At 41.7% G+C, this 25089-nt stretch overlaps 2 protein-coding genes and 1 long non-coding RNA gene across 6 annotated transcripts in view; 1 reads left to right on the forward strand and 2 right to left on the reverse strand.

Moving 5' to 3' along the window:
- usp47 (ubiquitin specific peptidase 47) lies at positions 1-20618 on the reverse strand. Of its 3 annotated transcripts, none has more exons than XM_086183333.1 (28): positions 20299-20618; positions 14924-15118; positions 13786-13902; positions 13525-13678; positions 13335-13431; positions 13094-13239; positions 12882-12961; positions 11141-11290; positions 10883-10978; positions 10640-10792; positions 9540-9695; positions 8649-8780; positions 8271-8347; positions 7661-7716; positions 7269-7381; positions 7042-7143; positions 6672-6879; positions 6414-6529; positions 6178-6297; positions 5196-6075; positions 4777-4952; positions 4617-4697; positions 4393-4508; positions 4160-4278; positions 3563-3693; positions 3320-3367; positions 2483-2613; positions 2-2034 (listed from the first exon to the last, which is right to left on the reverse strand). In XM_086183333.1, exons 1-28 carry the CDS (start codon positions 20341-20343, stop codon positions 1860-1862), a joined length of 4170 nt encoding a protein of 1389 aa, XP_086039459.1. In that variant the 5' UTR covers positions 20344-20618; the 3' UTR covers positions 2-1859. The 3 variants fall into 3 exon arrangements, with proteins under 3 accessions (XP_086039468.1, XP_086039459.1, XP_086039452.1); XM_086183326.1 differs by having other exon boundaries at positions 3-2034; positions 9540-9698; XM_086183342.1 differs by lacking the exons at positions 14924-15118; positions 20299-20618 and adding an exon at positions 14021-14149 and having other exon boundaries at positions 1-2034; positions 9540-9698.
- LOC147269351 (uncharacterized) overlaps positions 19240-25089 on the forward strand; it is a 21440-nt gene continuing 15590 nt past the window's right edge. For both annotated transcript variants that reach the window (XR_015109896.1, XR_015109895.1), the window contains exons 1-3: positions 19240-19714; positions 20238-20406; positions 24428-24517. This is a non-coding gene — a long non-coding RNA (uncharacterized LOC147269351). The remainder of the gene's footprint in view (positions 19715-20237; positions 20407-24427; positions 24518-25089) is intronic.
- Positions 22926-24725, reverse strand: clec3a (C-type lectin domain family 3, member A). The gene is made up of 3 exons (XM_086183409.1): positions 24579-24725; positions 24400-24486; positions 22926-23387 (listed from the first exon to the last, which is right to left on the reverse strand). The coding sequence occupies exons 1-3, from the start codon at positions 24685-24687 to the stop codon at positions 22990-22992; spliced, it is 594 nt and encodes a 197-aa protein (XP_086039535.1). The 5' UTR covers positions 24688-24725; the 3' UTR covers positions 22926-22989.

Here is a 25089-nt window from a genome sequence, read left to right on the forward strand (position 1 = left end):
TAGCATATTCAGTCAGCTTGGAATGCCTTCTTACATTAACTTAGTTCAGTTTTAAAACAGTAAACAGTCAATTATTTAGCCAAGCTAGCTTCATATTATTTTACGTACTGTCAGAGTACACCAAATACAGGAAACAGCCTGTCCTGAGTCATTTATAGTGTCAAGCTCTTGGAAACTAGAAAAAAACTAACATGTTGAAAGTTTCACACTTTGAAAACTTTAACGTAAATAAAACCTGAGTGAATTTATGTTGGACTGCATGAATCCTGTATAAACTGATTTAGCCTGGCGTGCAACCTCGTGTTACCCTGGCTTTATAAATAAATGATTAACACACCTTCTCTTGGAAGGTGAATAGAATCTGTCATTAATAAACATAACATAAATGGAGAGTGAGTTGAAAAACCTTTTTTTTTAATTTACAGTGACAGAAAACGCCCATTATGAAAAAAAGCCTTTTAATTAATTTCTAAAATCATCTTAAACTATTTTCACACAGGATTTGAATCTCAAAAGAAATAAACATCAACAACACAGAAAAAAAAAAAAGATTCATCATCAGATATTGGCATTTCTACAGTGAATAGCTGGTGGCAGCATCAACCCCCCCAGAGGGGCGGCGATGCTGAGCTCAAGTCCTCAGAGCAGTTGCCCGGGCTGACAGAGAAGTCCAGCGGGCTTTCTACACCCTCTGGTGTCAGTCTATCAAGCAGCAGTGGGTAGAAGCGCCAAAACAAGCTCACGCTCTCTGCCAGAGACCAAGAGATTTCCCTCCCCTCAGTACGCCACTAACGCGCGCACACGCGCACACACGAGCGCACAGGCTCGCGCGCGCACACACACAGATGACGTATTCACCCAGATCACATGGTGCAAATAAACAAAGAAATCCACTTTCTAAATTAAAGGTAAATACACAGGTGTGTGTGCCTGGAAGCTCAGGAGACCTAATTGAATGATTTAAGTCTGGAGAAAAATATAATTTACAAAAAAAAAAAAAATCCAAAAAAGGAGGTTCTTAATGTAGACTATACTGGGTTTTGTTAAACTCTACTCAGGATGAAGAGGACTGAGCCTACGTATCATTAAATTAAGTGGAAATGACGGAACAGAGGCGAAGCTCCTATAAAGCACAGAGAGCAGCAGTAAGAACGACCCACAAAGACAAGGTTACTCAGGGAGAATCGGAGCACTGGTGGGCAGAACACAACCTCTCCCTTCAAAAATCTTGACTGATGCTTTTTGGATTCAAGACATCTTTCTGATGATGACTTCCAGCTTCCCAAAATCTGTGAGAAGTTGTGCCTGGCCTCACCAGGAAGGCTGGGAAAGTAGTTTGTGGTTGTACAATATTCAAAGTAAAGGTGAGTGTTTTCAGATAACAATGATTTTTTCTATTTGAGTGGCATTCAGGAAGTGTGCGCATATGGACTTACATAATCACGGAGGAATCAGAATTGACACCATGTCCAAAACAGGATGAGAAACACCCAATGACAAGGAGCACAGAGACCGGATGGGAGACTAAGTAGACATAATGGAGGCCTTCCAGCCCGGTTTCACAGTCCTAACATCTCTGCCTCCGTTTCTGGAGCTTTACGTTCCGTTGATTTCTCTATACAGTATCTGAATCTTTTTGTGTATTGAACAGCTTTCGAAATTCCCTTTAAACTTTACAGTACAATACACAATAGTGCACGATGGGGTGTCTGAGCCAGTCCAGGGGCTCAGAGAGGATGAGCGCATGTCAGCCTCACAGCGCTGCTTGGTGTTCAAGTCATTTCTGGGTGAGTCCCACAGCCGGGCTGCTTCACTGCAGCAACCAGACAATCCAAACAACCAGGGCGGAACACTGGGACTCAGTCCTGCCCTGGGTCCTTGGCAGGGCCTCCATCTAGGTAGATCTTGAGGGCTTTCTCCTTCCGTGGCGAGTAACTGACACGGTGTCCAGTCTTGAGCAGACGGCTGCTCTCCTTCTTCATTAGTTCATTGCGCTCTTCCTCTGATAGCTCCATAAGTTCCTCTGTGCTGTCCCTGCAAAAACACAAGAACCATTAGGGATTAGAGATTCTACAGGGGGTTGCTGACATCTGTTGAAAACCCTGTAACACTTCGGTCACCATTAGCTTAGGGATCAACTGATGTGATAAGACAAGAAGTGCAGAAGAGCCAAGGTGTCAATGACAACAGTTGCTCCCACCAACAAGATCTTAGAAACAGAGGAAATAACAGGAAGCTGCAAAATGTCACAAGACCAGTTTTTGTTTTTTAATTTAGTTTCTGAGAACAGCTGACAGGCTGCAAGGAGCTACACACTCTTTAAGTTAGAAAAAGAAAATTCCTCCACAAACACAATTCAAGTTGTCTGCTTGAGTCCTTATGTTTCCACTTGAATATATTCTTTTGGTTCAAGGGTTTTTGATATGAGATGAGATATTTTGCTGTTACTAGTAAATTGAAGAAGAGAAGCTGTTCACGTTACCTGTAGAAGACCACCGCACCATCATCACAGATGTACAGAGGCCACACGTTTAAAGTTGACACCTTAGGGTTCCAGTCCAAATCCTGATGGATCTCCAGTACAGAGATGTCACAAGGAAACGTTCCTCTACCCTGGACACACAAAGTCAAAGACAGAATGGTAAAGAAGATGAGAGTGAAGCTTGGCATACCGGATGGGACAGGTGTGTTTTCTAAAAGTCTGGAATATTGGCGAGCTGGTCAAAGTAAGAGGTGAGCTGGCTTAGATGTGGACACATACCTATATCAGGGCTTGGAACACTACAGAGAAAAAGAGGATTCCAGAGCACGCGGCTCATTTTAAAATTGTTTTATTTAATGCTGAAAGTTTGATGCAAAAAAGTCCTCTTCAGAGAAATAGCAGGATTTAAATAACCTCCAAACAGCCTCAAGTCATTTATTAACTGCAACTCTAAACATGATATACATGTTGAAATGCCTATGTGGAATTGTTGAAGTAGGTCAGACAAGGAACCCTCTCAAAACGAAAGTAGAACACAAAGCAGTGATACGTAACAGTTAATAATATGTGTTTGCAAGTCATTGCATCAACGCCAATATTGGTGCCACTGCCTGATCAAAACTGTAACACAGAAAAATGTCAAGATCTGCCCCAGATGTGGAGATATTGGGAAGAAGAGTGAGAGTAGAAGGGAGTATTAAACAAACTGCTGTCACCATGAAGATTTCAGAAGAATTGCCAATAATTACACATTTCCTAATTTTCAAATTTGTACAGATTGAAGCAGTGTGTGTGTGTGTGTGTGTGTGTGTGTGTGTGTCAAGGTGTCTCTGATACCTTTGCAAACTCCAGGTTTTCAAGAGGAATATCACTCATTTCACTGAGCTGCAAAGAGAAAAAATAAATTGTTTTGAAGTGTCAACAACAGAAGTGTGTTGTTTTGCACCTTCCCCCCCAAAATGTGGAGACATTTCCTTGGTTCCTTGGATTGGTGTGTACGATTGTGTCAGAAACAAGGGACCTGAGACGAGACGTGTGGTTAGAAGAGGAGAAAAAGCCTCCATCAGGACTCCCACACACCTTCTCCTTGAGTTCTTCTACACTGCTGCTCTCCAGAATCACTTCCTGGAAGGGTCCTAGCTTCATTGTAGCAGGGCTCCACCTCCGGGTGAGAACAGCCAACTGTGACATGGACTTCATCTTCTCTGGTTCTGAGGAACAGAGGGTGGAACACAGATCAGGTTGAGCATCAGCACAAAAATTCCATCCATGTGATGTTGATCTTTCGATTGCTGGAACATTATTTGTCTTGCAGTTAATTTTTTGGATCTCATTATTTGGGGTTTTACCTACACTGCAGCCAGGTTTACACAGATATTCTTGCTTGCTATTTGCTTGTTCTCGCAAAACCAAACAGTGCTCAAAACTGCAAGAGCTTGTGAATTCCCGTGGCATTCTGACCCTTTCACACACATCAATTCAGTGCTGTCAATACTTTCGATCTCTGTGTTTTTTGGTAGACACGGGCAGGTACAATATTCCTGTCTTGACCAGGATGTGTAAAAGGGGCTTGCAACTTTTAACAAAACCACATTAATTTTTAAAGCCTTTGAAGACAGACAAACACAACACACAACATTATTTGTTCTGCATTAAGTACCACAGAATAGGTGTTACCGTTAAGCACTTCCAGGAAAACTTCCCAGTTGGAGGAAATGCTGATGTCCTCCTCATAAACATGGTAATCCAGAAACACTGTGCCTGGATTCTTCCATGTCTTTTTCCTGAGACGCACCCTGGCGACACACAGAGATGGTGTTATATGCAACAGATGTTTTATCTCAGGCTGAAAGGTATGCTCCTTGAAGCTTGCCCTGGTGACTCATGTGTGTATAAATGCGTAAGCTGACCTGTCAATGCTGAGGTCAAGTTTGCATTGCTCCTTCAACTGAGGAAGCAGCTCCTCTTTAGACTGTCTGACAGTCATGCCCTTGGCAAACACCGTGTCCACGAGGAACTTGCAGGGCTACAAAACGCAGACAGCATCTCTTATTGCCACCTTCAGCACTACAGTCACATCATTAAAAGTTTACTCTTGTAGATGATGGAAACAGCTGACTGGTTCTAATTTTACCTCTGGCTCATTCACCAGCAGTTGATAAACCTTCACTCGGTATTCGCCTTTTTTCAGTGCTCTTCCGAGTCGAATAGTTATCTATGGAAAAGTATGAAATGTTACATGTAGATCTATTCAGTGTTAGCTCATGAGCTGCTAAAATCAGACAGATCCTGACCTTGTTATCATCAGAGAATGATGACAATGTTTCATTCAGCCGTACACTCTCAAACTCCTGGTTGTTGGCGTACACCCGAAACACCTTGAATTGGGTGGAGGTGACTCCCACGTAGGGCTCTAAGTTCTGTTTAAATGCTGCTAATGTTATCCTTTTGTCCACATGAACCACCAAACCTGAAGAACAACACAGAATACAACATTTTGTCATTTTTCTTTCCTCCAAGACAAACACACCTGATAAAACTGGTACGGTTGTTTTGTTTACCCTCCCAATTAAGCCAATAGATCTCAGTTTAAAATGCAGGTGCAAGGAATTGAAAAATTAAGTTTTAACATTTAATAGTAGAAGTTATGTCATGTGAATAAAGCTGATAACTAAGAGTTTAAAACTTCTTAATCCACAGGACAGGTTCATACATTTTTGGATGCTGCAGGAAGAGTAGTCCTGGGAACAAGGCTCTGCTCTGAAGTACAGGTACTGGGCCTCTGCCTTGCTCTTCCCGTTGTCATCATACTCGCTGTCTGTCCCTGAATCCTCTTCAGCTGTGTCCCAGGTTTCTTTCTTCCCCTCGTGGGCTTTGGAGCGACGGCTACTGGTGATGCTATGAGAGTCCAGGCCATTGGCCAGCTGGATGGGACCACTGTCTGCATTGCACAGTGTGTCGCTACTATGACTGGAGCTCAGAATGTCACTGTCCACTGAGCTGGTACTACGGTCATTGTTAATCTCAGAGTCTGAGCGCTCCTCACAGGCCAAGTGAGTCTCGGGATCAGATGAGGCCCCGCCCCTGCAACCAACTGTTGTCCTGATCCGGTTCTCCAAGTCTCTGTTGTCTGCAGCCATGCCGGGGGAAGAGTTTGGGTCAACCTCTTGAGTTAGGGATTCGATATGTTCAAAGTCGCTAGCATCAGAGCTTTTCTGGCTGTCACTGGTGCTGGAGCCCTGCTGCTGCTGCTGCTGCTGCTGTTGTTGCTGTTGCTGTTGCTGTTGCTGTTGCTGCTGTTGCTGCTGCTGTTGCTGCTGCTGCTGCTGCAGGGACAGATTCTTTAACTTTTCTGTGCTCTCCTCTAAGATAGCCTCCACAGATTTCCTGTTCTCTTTTGACCCTTCAAAGGGTACATCAGAGTCCCCGCCAACTTTTTGGCAAATAGTTCTGTTGGCCAAAGTGCCAGGAGAATGCTCAGGTAGTAAAACCAAAAGTCGGATCGTGTTCCCATGACGATCCAACAGTTTCCACAACAGTGAGTCTGTGAATGTGACCTGATGGTCAGTTGAATCAGAACTCTCGACAAAAATCTAAACAAAATGCAAAACAGGAGAAAAAGAAGTCAAATAGCCACAAAAAAATCGACACAATAATGTGAGCACTCAAGTCAGAGAGAAAAACAGCGTATGGACCTTGTTACTCCTGAAGAAACCCTCCGCTTTCAGTGTTTTGTTTGGAACATAGAGGAGTCGGAGGTCATTATAGCAGCGCTCCAGTACCACCCGCATAGTGTCTGCAGCTAGCCCTGTTGCCTGAGAACAAACACACCAGAATGCCTCGATGAAGTACTGATCTCAAATTCTTACAGGTTAGAAATGCCGAGATATGATGTTAAAGAATGAAGAAGTCACAGCCAAGACCAGGGAACCTGTGCAATGAGTTGTTTGAATTCAGAGATGGTCTGGTTCAGGTACGCCCGAACACTGATTTGAGGGGCGATGCTCTCAGCCTTCAGATCCACAACGTGAACCTTCACCATCACCTCTGGGGGGAACAGCAGCACAGTTGCATGCAGAAATAAATTTAAAAAAAAAAAATCTTGCACATAATAACAACTGAATGATACTTTGTAAAACATGATTATCTCCATCACCTCTCGCTGACTGTGCAGTACCAGGCTACTGACCTCCAGGTTTGTAAGGCAGGAACGCTTGCTCTGGCCTGCGGGTCTCAAGCAGCAAGTCAAACATATACGAGGACTTGACTCCTCCCAGCAGCAGGCCCATAGGTGTGTCCTCCTCACCCTCATACGAGCGCTCCAGGTACTCGTGGAACTCATCGTATTTGACCAAGCGACAGCAGTCCAGGGGTACCACTCCCTCCAGCTCCATCAGCTAAAACATGGACCATGACCAGTGTTAATCCAAGCTCAAATCAGCTGTATTTACTGTAATAACATGTGGCCACTTAAAGCATGTTCTTTTTTCTTTGTTAATGTTACATTCATGTTATGTCATAGGCAGGTGAAAGTCTCACTAAAAGATATTGTGACAAACCTTGTAGGCCATCTCTGTTGCTTCTTGGAGAGTTTTGTCCTTGTGCACTTCTAGCTTGCTCTCCATCATCATCTTCACAGGATGCACACAGAAAAGCTTGATCTGATGGCAAAAAAAGCAAGAGAGCAATATAAGATCAACTTATCTCAATGCAGATGTGATGTCTCATCTGAACCTCATTCAGGGGCAGAATGATTGATCTTGAATCAAGCCAAAGGATCGTGTACCTTGCAAGTGTTGCGTTCGATCTCCCTCTGTCTCTTTTCCTGCTCTTCAGACTCTTTCTCCTTCTGAACCAAACCCTTTATGTGCTCTGGAAAGTCTTCCACAGCTAAATACTCTACAGACAAGACACAAACATAGTGATCTTGAATTCATAATCAAATAACAACCAGTGACTGTTGAATATAGTTTTGCACATCCCTACAAATCGTACACACTAGATTTGTAGCAAATAAAGATATAATACTGCGTCAATTAAAATGTACTGTCCTTCTTCACAGTATCAAAAGACAAACTACGCACTGAAAAATCATGAGCAAGTAACATTAACGACAACATCTAGAGGCCCTCAGTCATCACAGTCCTGGTGGTGAGAATGAATAAATACACTTCTTACTTGCGTTTCTTGAGGGATCTTTCAATCTATAAATCAGCATGTATGCATTTGTAGAGCTGTTGGGAAAGAAAAGATTAAAGAAATGAATGTAAGAAAGTATATTCAAAAAGAAATAACTGCGCTTTTCCACCACATACTACCAGCTTGCCTCGACTATACATATCCACTGCCCATAACCTCTCTGTGTAGCTGGTCATCATAGCAACCACGGCGTCATTTGGTGGTCATTCAATCGAGCAGACCAGCAAATTTCAGAAACATTTCAGCAACTGTAGTAGCTTGTCATGCTATGATGACAATTCCGAACAATCGGTGATGCGCAGTACTTTCACATTACCTCTTCATACCGTCTGAGCTTCATATTGTCCCCATTCATAATGTAGACAATAATTTCATGAGCTGTGACCCATCTGATATTAATCAGAAAATTCATCTTATGACCTGTCCGAGGCTCCAATTAACCACAGGAGCAGAAACTGTAATCTGTGTATTACTAATCTACAAGGTTTGCTTGGAGGACAGTAGAGCCTGTGCCATGTGAGGGGAAAGTGCCTGAAGAGTGATTAAGGATCCTCTTGTGTCAAACCACTGAAAAACAGAGACAACTGACCTTGCAAAGGCACTGGAATAATAGCCTCTGCTCCCTGAGGACCCCCCATAAGTCTTTCTGATATCGTCCTGGGTGATCTGTTGAAAAAAAAAGCAAGGTGCAGACAATGATTCAACAAGTACCATCGTGGTGACAATGATTAGCATATAAAACTGATGTGAGGAGCATTTGTGACAGTCTGTCTAGTCATCCAGGCCATTGTATATCCAGAGGGGCTGATTCAAACACAGGAATTGTTGCAGACAAACACAAATCTACAAGTCCAATTGTTCTCAACCCTCCCGGATATTTGAGACTGAAATAGTCTGGTGCGTCACTTTGTCCGACATAGAAGTGTTCAAGGAGGACTCAATGGATCATTCAAGGGCTCAAACTGACCTTGCTAACGTGCTGATCATTGAAACTGTACCACTGGCCATCGCTGAAGGATTTAATACAGGCGTAGTAGTGGCCGCCCGCTGCACTACCCGAATGGACCATGACAGAGAACAGCTCAAAGGTCAGCAAACTCTACAATCAGATAAAAGAGTATTGGTTTTGTTCGGACAAAAGAAATAACCAACTTGTGACATCATCAAACTCAACATGAAAAACAACGGATTGTCAGCAGTTATGAATGCAGTTGGAAAGACAGCTACACTTGCAGAGATAAATTCAGAAGAAATTAGCATCATGAAGAGCCAGTGTTCAAAGGACTTTTTTCCCCAGGCACCCTTCTGAAAATACCCAGCTGGGAGCGCTTGAGAGCTCTTTAGAAGCACAGCATTTTTTCAGCTGTGATGCTTTGGTTGCTAATATCAGCTGATGTAAAAAATGTGTGCACATGGTAGAGTCCTCGCTCTGAGTTAAACAAAGCCTGAGCCACACAGGGGGAGATGATGGACCCATCAGTCCGTGTGGATCCAAGAGATTTTAGGGGTGAGGAAACATTTAAGCAAATTTGTGCACTTGTACATGTAGGATGCAACAACAAAAAACAACAAAAATTCTACTTGCAAGACAGCCTCCCTTGCCTTGCCATGCTGGTGGCCTTTGTAGTTTAGCATAAACATGCAGTGCTCCCAACACAAGCAGTCAGTAAAAAAGTGGCTGTGGTAGTAAAAAGTAGATGTAGTTCATCATTCAGTTGTATTTTATAAAACAGAATTGTCATTCCTCCTTGTGCCTTATGGGATCTGCATTTGCCATCAGTCTCCACTATGTTACTGCCATTAAAATTAGAACATTTACAATCGGCCTGACACTTCAGCGAGTGATGGGAGTGTTTACCTTTGGCTTCAGCACCCTCTCTGAGCCGCTGGTGCTATCCAGGCAAATGCCCTCATCCACACAATCATCAGTGGAAAAATCATTGCTCATCTGGTCGCTGTGGCAACTGCCTTCATTCTCAGCTCCACTGTCAGTGCAGCTTTCTGTCTGAGGTGACTTCTGGACAGAACGCCATTTAAAAACAGAACACAGTGCATTTACTATGATCTTTGATACTCTGCAAATCTCTGGAGTCAACACTGTACACACAGAGAGCAAGAGAGAGAGAGCGAGAGACATGTTTTTTTTTTTAAATTTTATCCACATTCAAGTCAGCAGCGGGCTAAACGGAAGTCGCTGTCTCAGCCAGCTTAAGTGTCTGGTGTGCATGCTCAGTGTGCATCCCTCTGCCAGCGTGGGAATGTGGCCAAACAAACTCCATGTACAGTGAAATACAGAGATTTGCCCAGCGTGGATTAGCTTAATGTGCATTGCATTACCTTGTTTGGTGATGTTTTCGATGTATGGGATGGTTATATATGGGAAAAAATGAATGCTCAACTTTCAATTACATCCTCAAAAAAAAAAAAAAAAAAGCTCATAAATTACCGGTGCATGCAACGGTGCAGAGCTGCATTTGGATTCAGTTTAAGTTTTTCCTCGGGTACAACCAATCCGTGTGTGACGCTGAACTGCTGGCTGCTCACGTGCTGCTCGTGCCAGCTCGGTCTTTCTATCTGGGCTTGTCTTTGGTAATGACCATCAATAACAGAATGTAACCTTCCATTTAAATATGAATTGCTGCCCAAAAAAGGAGAGTTCTAAACCAAGAACAGTCTATTTTTTACCCTTGCAGAGAGAGAAAATAACTCCTTCGGATTGGCAACGGCTTTAAGATTTATGCATGTGGATTGGAATGATGTTAGAGCCAATCTGTGCATCACTAATAGGAGAGTTCACACTGGGTGAGTGGTAATTCTCAGCTTTGGGATATAAATAAAAGAACCACCCTGGTTCACAAAGGCTGCTGCAAACCAGATGGAATTTTAAATAATTCTATGTCCTGAAGACTTTTGCCTTCAAATATTGTTGTACATTATAGCAGACATGTATGAAATCACCTCATCTTCCACATCAATGAATGGACTCATGTCGAGCTCGTCTGGGAAAGTCATGCGGTCGTTCAGCTTGATGCGATGCATAGTGGTGTAGTCAAAATCAAATCGCTTCAGTTGCAGTGTCAGCAGGTACGGAAAATGCAGAAATCTCAGACCCTGTGCAGAGAAACATTTATCAGAGATGAAGAGGCAGGTCAAAAGCAGAACACTGTATTCTCTGAACATCACGTTTCAGTGTGTTCTCACCTTTCGAGCATCACATTTCTTTTTGCAGCGTTCACAGAAGTACTGGTTGGGCCCATCCAGAGTTTCTGGCTGGATGAATGCCTGCAGAGCTTCCTCCTGTGGCAGCAAAATGAGGGTCAGGTCCATTTGGATTGTGGGCTATTTGATACAGCTACTAAATGGTTATACATTTTGCTTCCAGTACTGAAGTCAAGGCCCCTTTGATGTGATGCTAATATGTCAATTGTCAAAAGAAATTCAACATGGAGGGAAACGTACCACACTGCCGTAGGCCTGGCTGGCTCCAAAGGGTCTGATTACAAGAGGGATGTCCAGGTATGTATCAATCCTCCAGCTCTCGTAGCCGCACTCCAAACAACGGACATAATCCTTGAGCTTGCCCTGGTACAGCTGGTTGATCAAGTCAGCCTGAGGACAGGAAGGCACGCAGTCAGACGTGTTTCACATTTTCTTTTGGTTTATAAAATGCAATTCCTTACAAATGATAGAAGGCCTCAATGTGTATTAACTGCTGCATAACACTGCCTACCAGTAGGCCTGGGCGATTTATCGATTTTATCAATTCAAGTTTTTTGTTGCGGACGATTTAAAAAATAAAAAATTAGAAGTTTTTAACTCCTCTTGCTACGGCGCACTTTTTGTCCCCCAGGAGCTTCCATGGCTTTCCCCCCTCTCCCCTCCCTCTTGTTTCCTGCGCACGCATAGCAGCAACATGGATAACGAGAGCGAGAAGTTTGTTTCCAAGAAAAGAGTACAATTGTAAGCGGTTTGGAACTGGTTTGGGTTTGCGGCGACAGACGTTGAACAAGTGACTGCACGCTGCAAAGTTTGTCTGAACCCCATTGCAACAAAATGCAGCAGCACAACAAACTTATTTCAGCATCTAAAACAGAGGCATGCAGCTGTGTGGGAGAAATGCGAGGGGAACAAGACCGCTATAACCAACAAAATCCCACAGAAAAAACAGCTTACTGTGGTGGAATCATTTACCCACAGGGAAAAATCTGAAAAAAATCGTGAATCGAATTTTTTGTGACAAAATCAGAGATTTTATTTTTAGTCCATATCGCCCAGTCAGAAATATTAAGAAAGGTACAATTTTACTTTTCTCCCGATCACGTGAGAGCCTCAATATCAAAATCAAAAAGTTCTCATCTGTCATAAAGCTGCCTTTTCAGATTCGAAACTGGACTTCTGTAACAGTCATATTACATAGGACAGAGGACATGTGATTGTCATGTTAAGAATGTGTGGACTGTGTACCAGTTATCATGTAAAAGGTTGAAAGATATTACATCAGTTGGATTTGATGTTAACTACACTGGCTGACATGAAGGGCCCATGTTAGCTTAGCTTGATCTTAGGTTACTCTGAATACAGTGTAGCTTTAAGAGCATTCAGACTTTCTCAGCTGCTACCTTTGATGAACTTTGTTTATAAGTGAAAAAAAGCACTTGACATCTGGTCAGTTTTCATCAATTTAAGCTATTTTCTTTCAAAAGATTTGAACTGCAGTTAGAATGTTGACATGCTGACATTTATTAAGTCTCATTTAGCAAGACAGCTTGTTCATGAAGCGTACTAGTACAGTGACATGTTAACATAAATTCAATAAACAAGCCAGGTTTGCTTTACAGGAGAATTCAATTTAACTAATAAAGGTCTGTTAACTAGTCATGAGGAGTGTTTGTAACGTTCCTTGGTAACACATGTATCCCTTACTGTTATTTATTTTTTCAGTGAGGCTTAATCACGGGTTTATTTTGTCCCAACTAGGAGCTCATGAGTGCAGACCACATGGCTGAACAAATGCACATGGGATTAAGTGTTTGCAGTTTATAGCTCACTCCTGAGATAAGAAACAGCGAACCCTAAGGCCTCCAGGCCCTTTTCACTTTTCCCACAGTGGGCCTTTTGTTTTGATCGTGGGGGGAGCCATTGGACTGGCTGCTGATTTTCTGTTGTCAAAAATCTCAGTTAACTTCTTGCTTTCTCCTACTTGCTCTGTCTGCTTCCATTTCTGCTCCAGGGCATCAAACATAACTCTGCACAGTTCCTGGACGTCATGTTGTTGCCAAGCTAAAACAAAAAAAAAAGAAGAGCACAATATGTACAACTGAGCACACAAAGCAGAGGTACGTGATCCTTCTCCCACAAATAAACACACACAGACACATGTGAGTGCAGTCAAAATAGAGCATAACAGCTCACCCTCACTGCTGTCCCAGCCAAAGCTCCGCGTCACATCAGTGGTCTCGATGGCCCGTTTCTTACTAGTCTGCAGGAGAACAAACAACCTTTGCAGCTGGTAGGGGATGCTGGTGACTGGGTCTTCTTCTGACTCCTCAAACTCCCAGCTGAAGTTGGAGACAAGTTAAAAACAAAAGTTTAGTGCCAAAAGAGTAGCAATACCATACTGTAAGTAAAGACCTCCAAGTGACAAGTTCCTTACTTGTAGAGCGCATTTCTGAACTCTGGGGTCATGAACAGTGTTTGAAGGAGGCTGTTCAGATAACAGGTCATAGCTTGGTTGACCAGGCCCACATATCCTAGAGTGGAGGAAACAGAGGATTATTAAGATGTCAGCTGCGGTTGTTCAAAAAGGAATGATGAAGCAGATTTTACTCTCAGCCTAAACTCACCTGTCTCTGATTTGCTGAGGATGGAGGAGTACGAGTAAGATGGACTACTATAGTCACCGCTGCAGCCTGGAGCACCGTCTCTGGGAAGGGGCCCAATAAAGCGCTCCTGAGAGCTGTCATCCAGTCCACTGCTATCTGCTGTGCCTGACTCATCCTGCATGCACAAACATAGAGGGGAAGCTTTTAATCAACAATAACCAGAAGGACCAACCTCATCACATCAGATTGTACTTAACAACAACCAAATCCTCAACCACTCACCGATGCAACTTGGGGCTGCTCTCCATCTTTGTCTGTAAGCTGGAGGAAATTCCTCTTACCACCAGGCTCAAATCCGGAATCCAAGAGAGACATCTCACTGCTGTGGTCCAGTGGTGCCTAGAAACACAATACAAAAATCACCAGTCCTGACATTTTCACCTCAACAATTCCAAGAAATGCAAACACAGCAATAAAAGAAACAGGCTTCTATTGACTGCGAACACCAGAAACTCACAAGAAGACTTAAAGTCGCCCTGAAATCATTTTCAGTAAATTCTTGGTATTGATGCATACAAGGAAAGTAACTTGAGGTCAACATGTGAGCCACACTGTGTAGCAAAAGACTTTCTTTCTGCTGGGTAAGCTGAGGATGAGCGGGCAGGGAGCTGCAGTGGAAACATACAGTAGCTTAAGCCACTGACCTACTCAGTGAGATAACAACAGGCACAGCACCTGGGCTTTGGCCTGGGTCAGCAGCAGGATTAGCCTGGGCTCATTTAAGAAAGAGGAATAGTATGTACACCAACATATAGACAACACTGACTGTTCACATTCCTGCTATAGTGGTGTGAGCTTAAAAAAGTGCTTGCTTGTCACCATTCCCACACACTTTGTTTACTTTGTAGCTGTGAACAATAGTATGTCAAAATCCATTTTCAAATACCACTCGAAGAGAGAAAACTGTTGGCACGCTGACTTTCACTCATATCAATATTACTATCGGACTCACTGAGGTCATGACCTGGTTCAGTCTATGCAGAGTAGATTCAAAGAGACTATGTGTCAAACTCATATCCATTTTTATGTGGTCTTATCTTAAATACATGAAATGGGTTATTGTTTGAATACTGAACTCAAACTCTAAGGAAAAAGGAACATATTGGTATTTGAACCAGTCAGAGACTCCTGATTGGTCGCACAGGCGGCATATTTGTTTGCATGCAAAACGGAGTAACAACCAGTGAGAAAACACAATCCTCACGGCCAACTTCAAATAAATGCAGCAGCAGATTATGTGTGTGAACAGATGTAAATGTGTTTTGAATAAATATTTTCCTGCACTGGATGTGGAGAATAAGTATCTCATGGGTTAAAAAAAAAAAATTGTGGCAACCGTGTAGATGAATTCATCACTAACCATGTCGGGTGTATTTCCCCAGGCGAGGTCAAAGGTGTCATTCACATATCCAGCTTTGTGGGCAACATCTTCGTAAAGTTTAGAGAGGGTGGTAGATGCAGGCAGGTTGAGGGTCAACCTTTCATTGACAGTCTTTGCACTAGTGATGTCCTGGATTATACACAGCACTCTGGGCTCCTCTGCTGCATTTTGGATCTGTGATTCAAGACGAGTGGGAAAAAGTTAACCAGACATGAAAACTACATTCACTTTGTAGTTGCATATTATAAGATTCATAAACTAGTGAAAAGCTAAAAATTCAAAACCAAGCCAGTACACAGAGGAAAAATAAAACCTCAAATCATGGTGTAGCACTGACATGATCAACCTCCTAGAAGTTAGTTACATTCCTGGAAAACATGCGACTGAGCTTGGGCATTAAGAGATTTTTGTCAAAAACTGAAATGAGTCCATAGTACAGAAGGGTGTGAAGTGAGGATCAAAAATCCGGTTCAATTAGGCATATCCTTATCTGAGCTCTTAGTTTAACTAATTGGATTCTGACAACTTTAATGCAATTTGTAGTTAAATCTAACATTTGATAATTCTTTTGGCATCTGTGCCAAAAAGATCAATTATCAAATACCAAATGATACTCGGCATAAAAGAACGGGTTGTAGTTTTGACAACTGCATATTCAGTTCATAACTGTTTTCATCCAACCACTAAAGAGTTGCCACTTTCACACCAATCACCAGGGCCAGAATTCAAAAATGCACTGTAGACTACATAACCTCCGATTTACTCCAAACATCATGTACTACATACTGCCTAGTACACATGACATCACCATGTCATTACCAGAAGACACATAGCATTACTACTATTACTATTATTATTATTATTATTATTATTACTACGACTACTACTACTACTACTACGGATGAAACATTACCCTACTTCCATTATGTACACCGTCTACACAAATATAACTTGACTCCAAGTAGGTAGTAGTTCACCACTGCAAGCAAAAACACAGTCAGCAAAACCTGCAATATGTTGAATTAATAGTAGTAAATACTGGCAGGCAGATTTAATATATTACGGAAAAGGGTTGTCTGATCAGTATGTGATGTTTTGAGGGAAGGACACTGGTCAGACCCTATCCAGCTGCCAACATCTGGATCAGTATCATCGTTTTCACAAGTCATCTTGCTGACTGTTGAAATGACTACACAATCATGGAGTTATCAAACTTGAGCAAGGTCACGTATGTTTCCAATAAGCTGAACATGCTGGAGTAGATGCGATGCATCAGCATAGCACACTGAAGAATGTCTTGACTGCATCTCTATTCTGACAGCCATTGTAATGCTGTGTCATGCAACTATCTTACACCATGCTTTATTGTGGGCTCCCTCTCCCACATAACACAGCACAAACACACACAAACACACATGGCATAACTACCTCAGAAATCCTCTTCATCTCATCAAAAATACTCTGCCTGCAACTCCAAAATACACCCTAAATGATGTGTGGAGAGAGTTGTGATAGAAAGCAACATTAACACACACACACACAGCAACAAAAACATGATGATTACCATCAAAAACTGCATGAAGCTGACTGGTGACCCTTAAGTAAACCTGCTTCTGTGTGGATGACAAGCCTTGTAATGGAACAGGAAGTATGAAAGCTTTAGCTGCGTCTCTCGTGTTTATGATCTTTGCAAAATGTGACAAACAGGTCCTATGAAAGCAGCTGCAGCTAACAACACACGGGTGTATTATGAGATTAAAGGTTATTTTTACCATGGATATAATCACACGGTGCAGCCATGAAGCCACAGGTACTGCAAAGCACAGGCGCAAATACTTTATAGCTACAACTTAAGTCAAAATGGCAAAGAAATGATGGTACAACTAATATGTCAATACATTAACATATATACAATGTAACAAACCACAATTGGTCACAAAAACTAAAATCCTGCAAGTAAAAGCTGCAGAAAGAAGATTCAACAGTCATCATGCTCCTACACAACTAATCCTGACATTTTGTTGAAGACGCAGACATCCATTTCTATGAAGTGCACACGCACAAAAAGCTACAGCCAAGTGGTGACAGCAGCTAGCATACGTTAGCTGCAGCAGCCAATGAAGGCAGTGGAACAACTGAACAATGATAAACATTTCATTTGATTTCCATTAGGTGCAATATTCACGTTTATTTATTTTTTGCAAGTTTTCAAAAAGTGGGTCCATCCATTTTCTACCATTTATCCTGTTAAGGGTCACGGGGGGGGGGGGGGGGGGGGGGGTGGAGCCTATCCCAGCAGCCTTCAGGTGAGAGGCAGGGTTCACCCTGGACAGGTCACCAGTCCACCACAGGACCAACAGATAGAGACAGACAACCATTCACACTCACAGTCACACCTACAGTCAATTTAGAGTATCAATCAGCCTCGTCCCCTCTTGATGTCTTTGGACTGTGGGAGGAAGCTGGAGTACCAGAGAGAACCCATGCAGGTACAGGGAGAACATGCAGACTCCACACAGAAAGATCCCGTGCCCAGGGTAGGGCTCGAACCCAGAACATTCTTGCTGTGAGGTGACGGTGCTGACCACTGCACCACCGTGCCGCCAATAAGAGTCAACAAAGGGAATAGGATATTTTATTGTGATGATGGATTCAGAGTCTAAAGGCAGCCTTGCAACAAATATGAAAAAAGTGAAAAGATTTATGCACCTCTACAATGATGGCGCAATGCTTCATTCTGCATTTTAACGCTTGATACTTTAAATGGCTCAGTCAATGACTGCAGCAAAATCAAGGTATTGCTTGAAGGATGGCAAAAAATGTGATTTTAACGTAGAAATATACAGTACCATCATAAGAATTAATACTGTAAAATATTTTCATTAATTACTGCATTTCTTTAGTGGCTGGCAAGACAAATGTTTTCATTTGAATGAAACTTTTGAACCAAATTCATAAAAACTACTATAAATGCCTGTTCAGCCAAACAAGAGACAATTGAGCGAGTCAAATATGACAAACTACACAGTTATGTTGAGGTTACTTTAATTCCTCTTAACAAGTATTGGTTAACATTTAGTGGTTTCAAATCTTGTAGCTCCTCTCACATGTTGAATTTGATTTAGAAGGTACAATTAAAACACAGAAGCACTAAAAATGCAATCCTTAAATGATCATAATTATAGACAGGATTGGTAACTTAATTGACTGTGCACTGCAAAAAATTGGAACTTTCAAAATGTAAACATTGTTCTTTTTGTATTAACACACAGGAATTAATGCAGCAGCTCCCTGCTGTAGCACAGCACAAGACATCCTCTGCATTGCAAATAAAATATAAAGACAAGGGCTGGGCATTACTGCGTGAAGCTTGGCGATACCTTGGGTTTATTGGTTCAACTTTGGAACACAGTTTAACTATAAGGGCTTGGCGATAAGAACAGTCAAATGTCACAATAAGTTTGACCAAATACCTTGAATATCAAATCTGAGAGAGTGCTGTAAGGATGAATATTGGTGCATTAGTAATGTGGATCTGATGCTTATGTGAGTAAAGTCAAGTATCAGAATAGCAAGAACAGCCTGGAAAGTTAAGAAAATGGAATGTCTTTTACTGCAATGCAGACTTTAAAACAAGGAAAAGACAACACTTAGGAGTCTCATATATCACAATGTCAATATAATATCAATATACTGCAGCCCTAATGTAGACGAAGAGTGGCAATTACGATCAGACTCGGTTACCTGGAAATGACATCATAACACAAAGCTACTCAGTAGCCATCTATCTTAAATCTTAAGGTTGAGTTGTTGTGGACTGGGGTTCTCCTGTCATGGATGTTTTACTTGACAGGATCCACAGCACAACAGACAAAGAAAGAAGGCCTCTGACATGTCTGTGAACATACCACAGAGAACTACCTTCTATTTGTGCTTAAGCTGAATTTTGCACCTCAGCAACATCAGGTAAATATTGTTGCATAGTAGTTACTTTGAAATGAGTAATCACAGACAAAGCTGTAAACAGTTTGGACAACTGATATCCGTTAATAAATGCTGACATAAATCACGACTACCAAGAATTAGTAATATGAATGATGAGTGCTGTATCATGAAGTCCACCCACCAGCCCTATGTGACGTCCTATGCTTCACGTATGACACTGCGGCTGACGCAAGAACAGCCAAAGCGCCATCAAATCAACTCCAATTAACTATTTAGATTCCAGATTACTTTATTGACTACATATACGCCCGCGTAACAGCACACTGGCGTCACTGCAGGAATGTTACGTCTGTGGGAAAATTCATACTTGAAGTGAATGTCAGCAACCAAATTGCAGGCTGATTACATCGATCGAGCAAACTTCTGCTTATTTGAAAGATAAACTGATGATATCGTGGAATAGGGGCGATACAAAGTAAATTCAGTTGGCATTTTTCACAGAAACGACAGCTAACCAGCACACAGAGCAGGATAAACTAGAGACACACACAGCTGGTCACAATGTCAACTGAGTTCATAAAGGATGTCAGAATAGGTTGGGCAAATACTTCTAATCCAGAGACAAGGAGGACCCAGATAACTACTAAGATACTTACATTAACATTACGTTACACGCACGTCAAATCTACCAAAATTAGCATTAGCTATCGCATTTGTGTTGCTAACATTAGCGTTAACGTGAACATTATCAATTACTATTACAAGTCCCATTCAAACAACCTGCAAAGACTCACAGGAAGCACATTTGTGCAAGTATGGTTAGAGGTAAGCGCTAACTAAAATTAACACCAGCCAGGTCAAAAAATGTTGTTGCTTGGTTAAATAACTTCAAGAATACAGATTAGCCATCAAGAGTTGTTGCCACCAGTCGGACTTTAACAGCTTACGACATTAGCTAGCCGAATGCTAACGCTGCTAGCTTACCTCCTAGAAGGCTATCTAGTATTTACAAATGTCGTCTTTTTGGAAGGTTAACGTAATGTCAACTACGAAACTTTATAAGAGAGGGGAGAGCTAAATTCACTTGGCATAAATTATCAACAGTCATGCTAACGCTGTAAAGATGTAGACTACATAAGCTCACTTTGTCAGAGATGTAGTAAAACCAAACGCTAACTACTGTTAGCTGTGACGCTAATGTTAGTTAGCCATGTCATGTTAGGCCGTCCAAGTCATGTTTAGCTAACGGCTAGCTGCTGAGAGTTAGCTTCTATGTTGTTCTCCTACATCGTATGCACCTGAAGTGGCGGAAAACTTTTGACACCATTAATGTACAATGTCTGTGTAGGTGACAGCTGAACCCCCGCGGTTCTTTCTCCAAACTAAACCCGGGTCTTCGATCACCTCACCTCTTTGGATACGAACTGGTTCTCCTCGCTAGGCACCATTTCCATTTGTGCGACAGTTTAGTCAAGCCTCTATCCGGACAAGGATGTCAGCGAAGAAACTTTGCAGAGGTAAGCACAAACATTGTTTGTGTTCTATTTGTTGTAAGTTTGTATGGTTGGATAACAAAACTACACTTGCCCAAACTTGCAGGCTTATCAAAGTGATGATCGCAACACTCTCGGTTACACTCCCCAAGCACAAAGTGTCCTGCTATAAATGGAGAAAAATGGCCGGTGTGTTACTCCGCGAGACTTCACTTAGGAGCTTTGGCGTCACATTCCATCCAGACAAGCGTGCGTGATGTGTGCGGCCAGAATGACGTAGGTTTGTGTCTGTGTGTTTTTAATTGTTTTAAAAGGACAGAGACGACGGACGCACTCAAAACAAGACATTAATGGTTACGCGTTTATGTTACTGCTGAGCATTAGAGGATGTTGGTTAGCGAGTTGGCATTGCGTCCACTTTTCTAATGTTTTCACTTTATTTCATGAGTAATATCAAGGCAAATGTGCACGTTACAAATCAGCAAATATATGATTCGAGTGCATGTATTTACCACGGTATTTAATCATCCATCCCAAACCACCTGCCCTGCTCAAAACTACTGACAGGCATCCACCCCAGATGGTAACTGATTTGTGAGCTGAATTTGAATAAATGTCTCTCAACCAGTTCAACCTGCTACAGAAATTACAATCCATACCAAATTATTAGAAAACGCTCAAGGACAACTTGTTATGTAGACTCTGTTTTTTTAATGTAGATATATTCAGAAGTAGTTATTGCATTGCAGGGTACTGTGCAGGGATAATGTGAGGCTCTGGCTCATTGGCCACTCGACCTCTTGCACCCTTGAGCTTTTTCCTGATACTTTTAATAAACTGTCCATTATGTTTCGTCAAGGATTAATACATCTGATGAGTTGTTTTTCCCAATATTGTTAGATATTTTTACATTGCAGAAGACTGTAGCAGCAGCATTGTAAACCAAAAACTAGAAATCCAGGCAGCATGAAAGGTCAGGGTTTGGTAACTGTCCTCTCCTGTGTGTTTGCCTGTTCTTTCAAGGTTAGTTTTAGGAGTATAACCTGTTGTTGCAGGGTTTCCTCTCACATTGCAAAGACAAGTCAGGTGGACTGAAGACTGAAGATCTCACAATGATTTGATTTGAGCCCACCGACAGTGGATTTTTGGGAATGACACCCATATTAAGCAAAGAAAACCAAACAAAAAAAACTTCAAAGGAACTTACTGCGAGGACTTTCTGTCTCAGATGTGATGCCATTTTACTAGCTGTCTTGCAGACCGAGCTGTAAATCTTGAAAACATTCTAGTCAGAGCCGTCTTTGCTGGAAAAACCTTGTTGCAATGTCGTTTGTTAAAGACGCCAATATGCTGTTATGATTTATTGCCATACTTCTATTTCAATAAGCCCATATCGGTATAAATCACCCAGCACATGATGCACATGAAAGACTGATATTGCTAAATAATATTGTCCGATATACAGTATCTCAGAAGAAGAAGTATTACAGAGGAGATTTGGAGACTTGGAAGGTGTTCACAACACCCAAAGTACAGAGCCATATTTTTTTGAGCTAACGATGCACGCTAAGATAAAAAGGCGTTGTAGAATAAGGAAACAAGCATAATACAATTCATTTCCTTCTTTGATCTTTCCTAACCAAAGGAGAAGGAGGCCTTTTCCATGATGCAGGAGCTGAGACATTCAGTGGATGATAGGTCATCAAGGTCACGGATGACTTGGAATCTGTTTTTATTCTCCATGTTATACATTTTCAGTTTGGGCAGTAATGATTAATTTGATAATAAATTAATCAATGTATCATTCAGTCTATTACATGTCAAGAAAATTGTAAAAAGGCTCATCGCACTTTCCCGCAGCTCAAAAAGATGTGTGACATTGTTAGGTTTTGTTTTTTTTTTCTATCGAAGAGTCTGGAACCAGCAAATATTTGATGCTTTTGCTTGAAAAAGACTCAAATGATTGATTATCAGAGTAGTCTGTGATTAGTTTCTTTTCAATCAACCAATCAATTGAAGAGATACATTTGTCGCAGGGTTTGGTTATTGCATACTTCACCCTGATGTCCTCATATGGAGCAACAAAATGGTGAGATGGTCGAAAACCAGGCGGGTAACAGGTGTCAATGTGTGCAACTTGGTTGCTAATGAAACAAACTGTGCAGAACACTAATTTGTACTTGGAAGATATATGGATGATATGAAAGAGTAACAATGAGACTACTGGTAGTCTAGTTCTTCATCTGTTTTGTTGCTTTAGGATCATTTCTGAATTTAGGTTCAGGGGGAGGTTTAGGAGTGTTGTTGGCCCAGTATCCTCCGTCCTTGTGTTCATTTTGGCCGGGGTCTCCAGTCCCCTTTGTTTGTCCTTTCTTTTTCTGGACTATTTTTGGGCATTTATTTACTAATAAAGCAGGCATTGCCCTGTAATATTGAGTTTAGTACACCATCTTTGTCTCTTCTGACCTGAGGTGAAGGTCCCCTCTCCTGCATTCACCAAGGTTCGGCACAGATTGGACTACACGTACATTTGATTTTGTATACTTTTATTCATTTATTGATTGACCCTCATGAAAGACCAACCAGTCAACTACCAGTCTGTGGCCTTTAAGGAATGACAATCTCGCAAATGTACTTTTTCATGCTGCGACACACCTCGTCGTACCACTTTCCTTGTGCTATCACAGACAGAGCGACACAGCTCTCTCTCTTGGTTCCTGTGGGCTGCCTCTTGGAGCGGTCCCAGTTCAAGAAGCCAACAGGCTGGCTGTTTACGTCAACATACTGGCCTTCTTTCACTATGTCTGCCACACCAATCCACAAGTCCTTGGTTCCTGGAGCACTCCTCTTTGCATAATCTCTCAGTTCATTGTTTTCCATCACATCCCGTGGTGTGGCGAGAGTTCCCCCTTGTGCAATACAGTCTTCATTTGCTTCATGGTAATGTTTGGGCTCCTCCATTGTGAGATAACACTTCTTGTGTGCTTTCATCCCACGGAGACACACTGAAAACAGAAAGTTCTTGTTCTTAAGTTTATTTATTTTCACAAGTGTTCAAAAACAGGTTAATTTTTCTCTGGAACTAGCGACAATAACATAAATAATCACTATGATGCATATGATTATTGGTCTTTTATGTTCTATCGGCTGTGTTCAAACCCAAATTTGTTTGTACAATTTTATTGACAATTTGAGTGCTGCTGCTCTCTGCTGGTGACTTGACTCACTAAGGGAAGAGTGTTCACTCCTGGATTAAACCTCAGTGTAGAAATCAGTAAATACTGAGAGAAGTCATGCAGACATCTTTAATAGAAATGATAACACATAGTTTGTATTTATCAAATTTTTTAAACTAGCATGAAGTTCCATGAGACTTAGGAATCTATCTATGGTGTAATTATATATTTCATTTCTGACTCTTTACAATCACTAATTCCACTTACACGAAGGGCTGAGTATCGACCTTTGATATTTTTATGGCAACAGTGAAATTACTTTAATACTACTGATTGCTTTATCATTCACTACTCCCAAAGTTGTTTTTTTTAAATATATTTTACACGCACATAGACGCGCTAATAGAGAGGCAGCTGCATAATAAAGCCAACATGCTCATTACAGGGGCTGAGGTTCATACCAGTAATTTCAAGAATATGTCGCTGTCCATATTATCATGAATACTTAGCTTAGCTGTGATATAGTCCAGAAATAGTTTCCAAAAAAAAGTTGTGATTTTTTTTTTTTTATTATTATTCTGTAACACAAACATGCTGAAATATAAAGCTAAAGAGTTGAAATAGATAGGTTAAAACACATTCTGGTAAATTGTTTGTAAAATTATTATGAGTGTTTAAAAATTCAAAGGAGCTGACGACTAAAGATGAATAATGTCATTTTCATTTTGAAAAAATAAAATCTTTTAACGGGTGCAGAAAAAAGTATGAAAGTCAGGCTGTATCAGAAATATTTGAAGGATACCCGGCCCTACTCCCCTCCTTGGCTCAGTGAGTGTGATACCTGTCTGCAATGCCTGCATCTCTTTCAGTGAATTCACCTCCTGCCACAGCTTCTCAAGCTGGGACTTCACATCATCTTCCTCTGTAGCTGCATCTCGACAGAGAAGCAAGGAAAACAGGTCAGATAATCATCAGTGGCGAAGACATCATCTGTGAGCTGTGAGTCATTTAAGAAGTTACCGGACGGACGAGGCGACACAGCCTTCTTGATGCGTGGTGGGCGGCCGGAGCTGCAGTGGAGCAAAGAGAGGCAAACGACCAGGAAGACAGGGAGGGTCAGACGTGCCATGTTTGAGGGTCCTAGAGGACAGCACACAGTGGCACACCTTGTACTGAAAGGAATCAAAAACACTGTGGGCAGCTCTATATATACTAGCCCTCTGTGTGCCTTTCTGGGTTCTGTCACTGCATTGGCTCAAATTGTGTTCTTTTCCAAACATCAGGAGGAGGCAAGGGTGATATTAGGGTGGAGTGGCAAATAATGACTTCCTTGTGTCTGGCTTTTGATAAATATTTACTTGGGCCAGGGTGCACTAAGCAGTATCCCCTTTCATTTCACAAACAAACTGGAAATTCATTGACTGCTTCACTTTTACAGAGTGTTCTGTGGTACTTCATCCCCTCCCTCCTCAATGTCATATTTGGACATGCAAAGTCAGTTCTTTACAAGTAAAAAAAAAAAAAAAAAAAC

This window comes from Aulostomus chinensis, chromosome 2, assembly GCF_037954235.1.
Source record: "Aulostomus chinensis isolate RoL2024-O1b breed Wild chromosome 2, RoL_Achi_v1.0, whole genome shotgun sequence".
Classification (NCBI taxonomy): domain Eukaryota; kingdom Metazoa; phylum Chordata; class Actinopteri; order Syngnathiformes; family Aulostomidae; genus Aulostomus; species Aulostomus chinensis.

Coding starts and splice junctions, on each gene's coding strand:
- usp47 (XM_086183326.1), bottom strand. CDS start 20,343: ATGGAAATGGTGCCTAGCGAGGAGAACCAGTTCGTATCCAAAGAG. Junction 15,119..20,298: donor ACCAGTTCGTATCCAAAGAG/GTGAGGTGATCG, acceptor CTTGAATCACAG/ATCCAAAATGCAGCAGAGGA. Junction 2,614..3,319: donor AAAACCTGGAGTTTGCAAAG/GTATCAGAGACA, acceptor TTGTGTGTCCAG/GGTAGAGGAACGTTTCCTTG.
- clec3a (XM_086183409.1), bottom strand. CDS start 24,687: ATGGCACGTCTGACCCTCCCTGTCTTCCTGGTCGTTTGCCTCTCTTTG. Junction 24,487..24,578: donor TGTGTCGCCTCGTCCGTCCG/GTAACTTCTTAA, acceptor GTCGAGATGCAG/CTACAGAGGAAGATGATGTG. Junction 23,388..24,399: donor GATGCAGGCATTGCAGACAG/GTATCACACTCA, acceptor TTCTGTTTTCAG/TGTGTCTCCGTGGGATGAAA.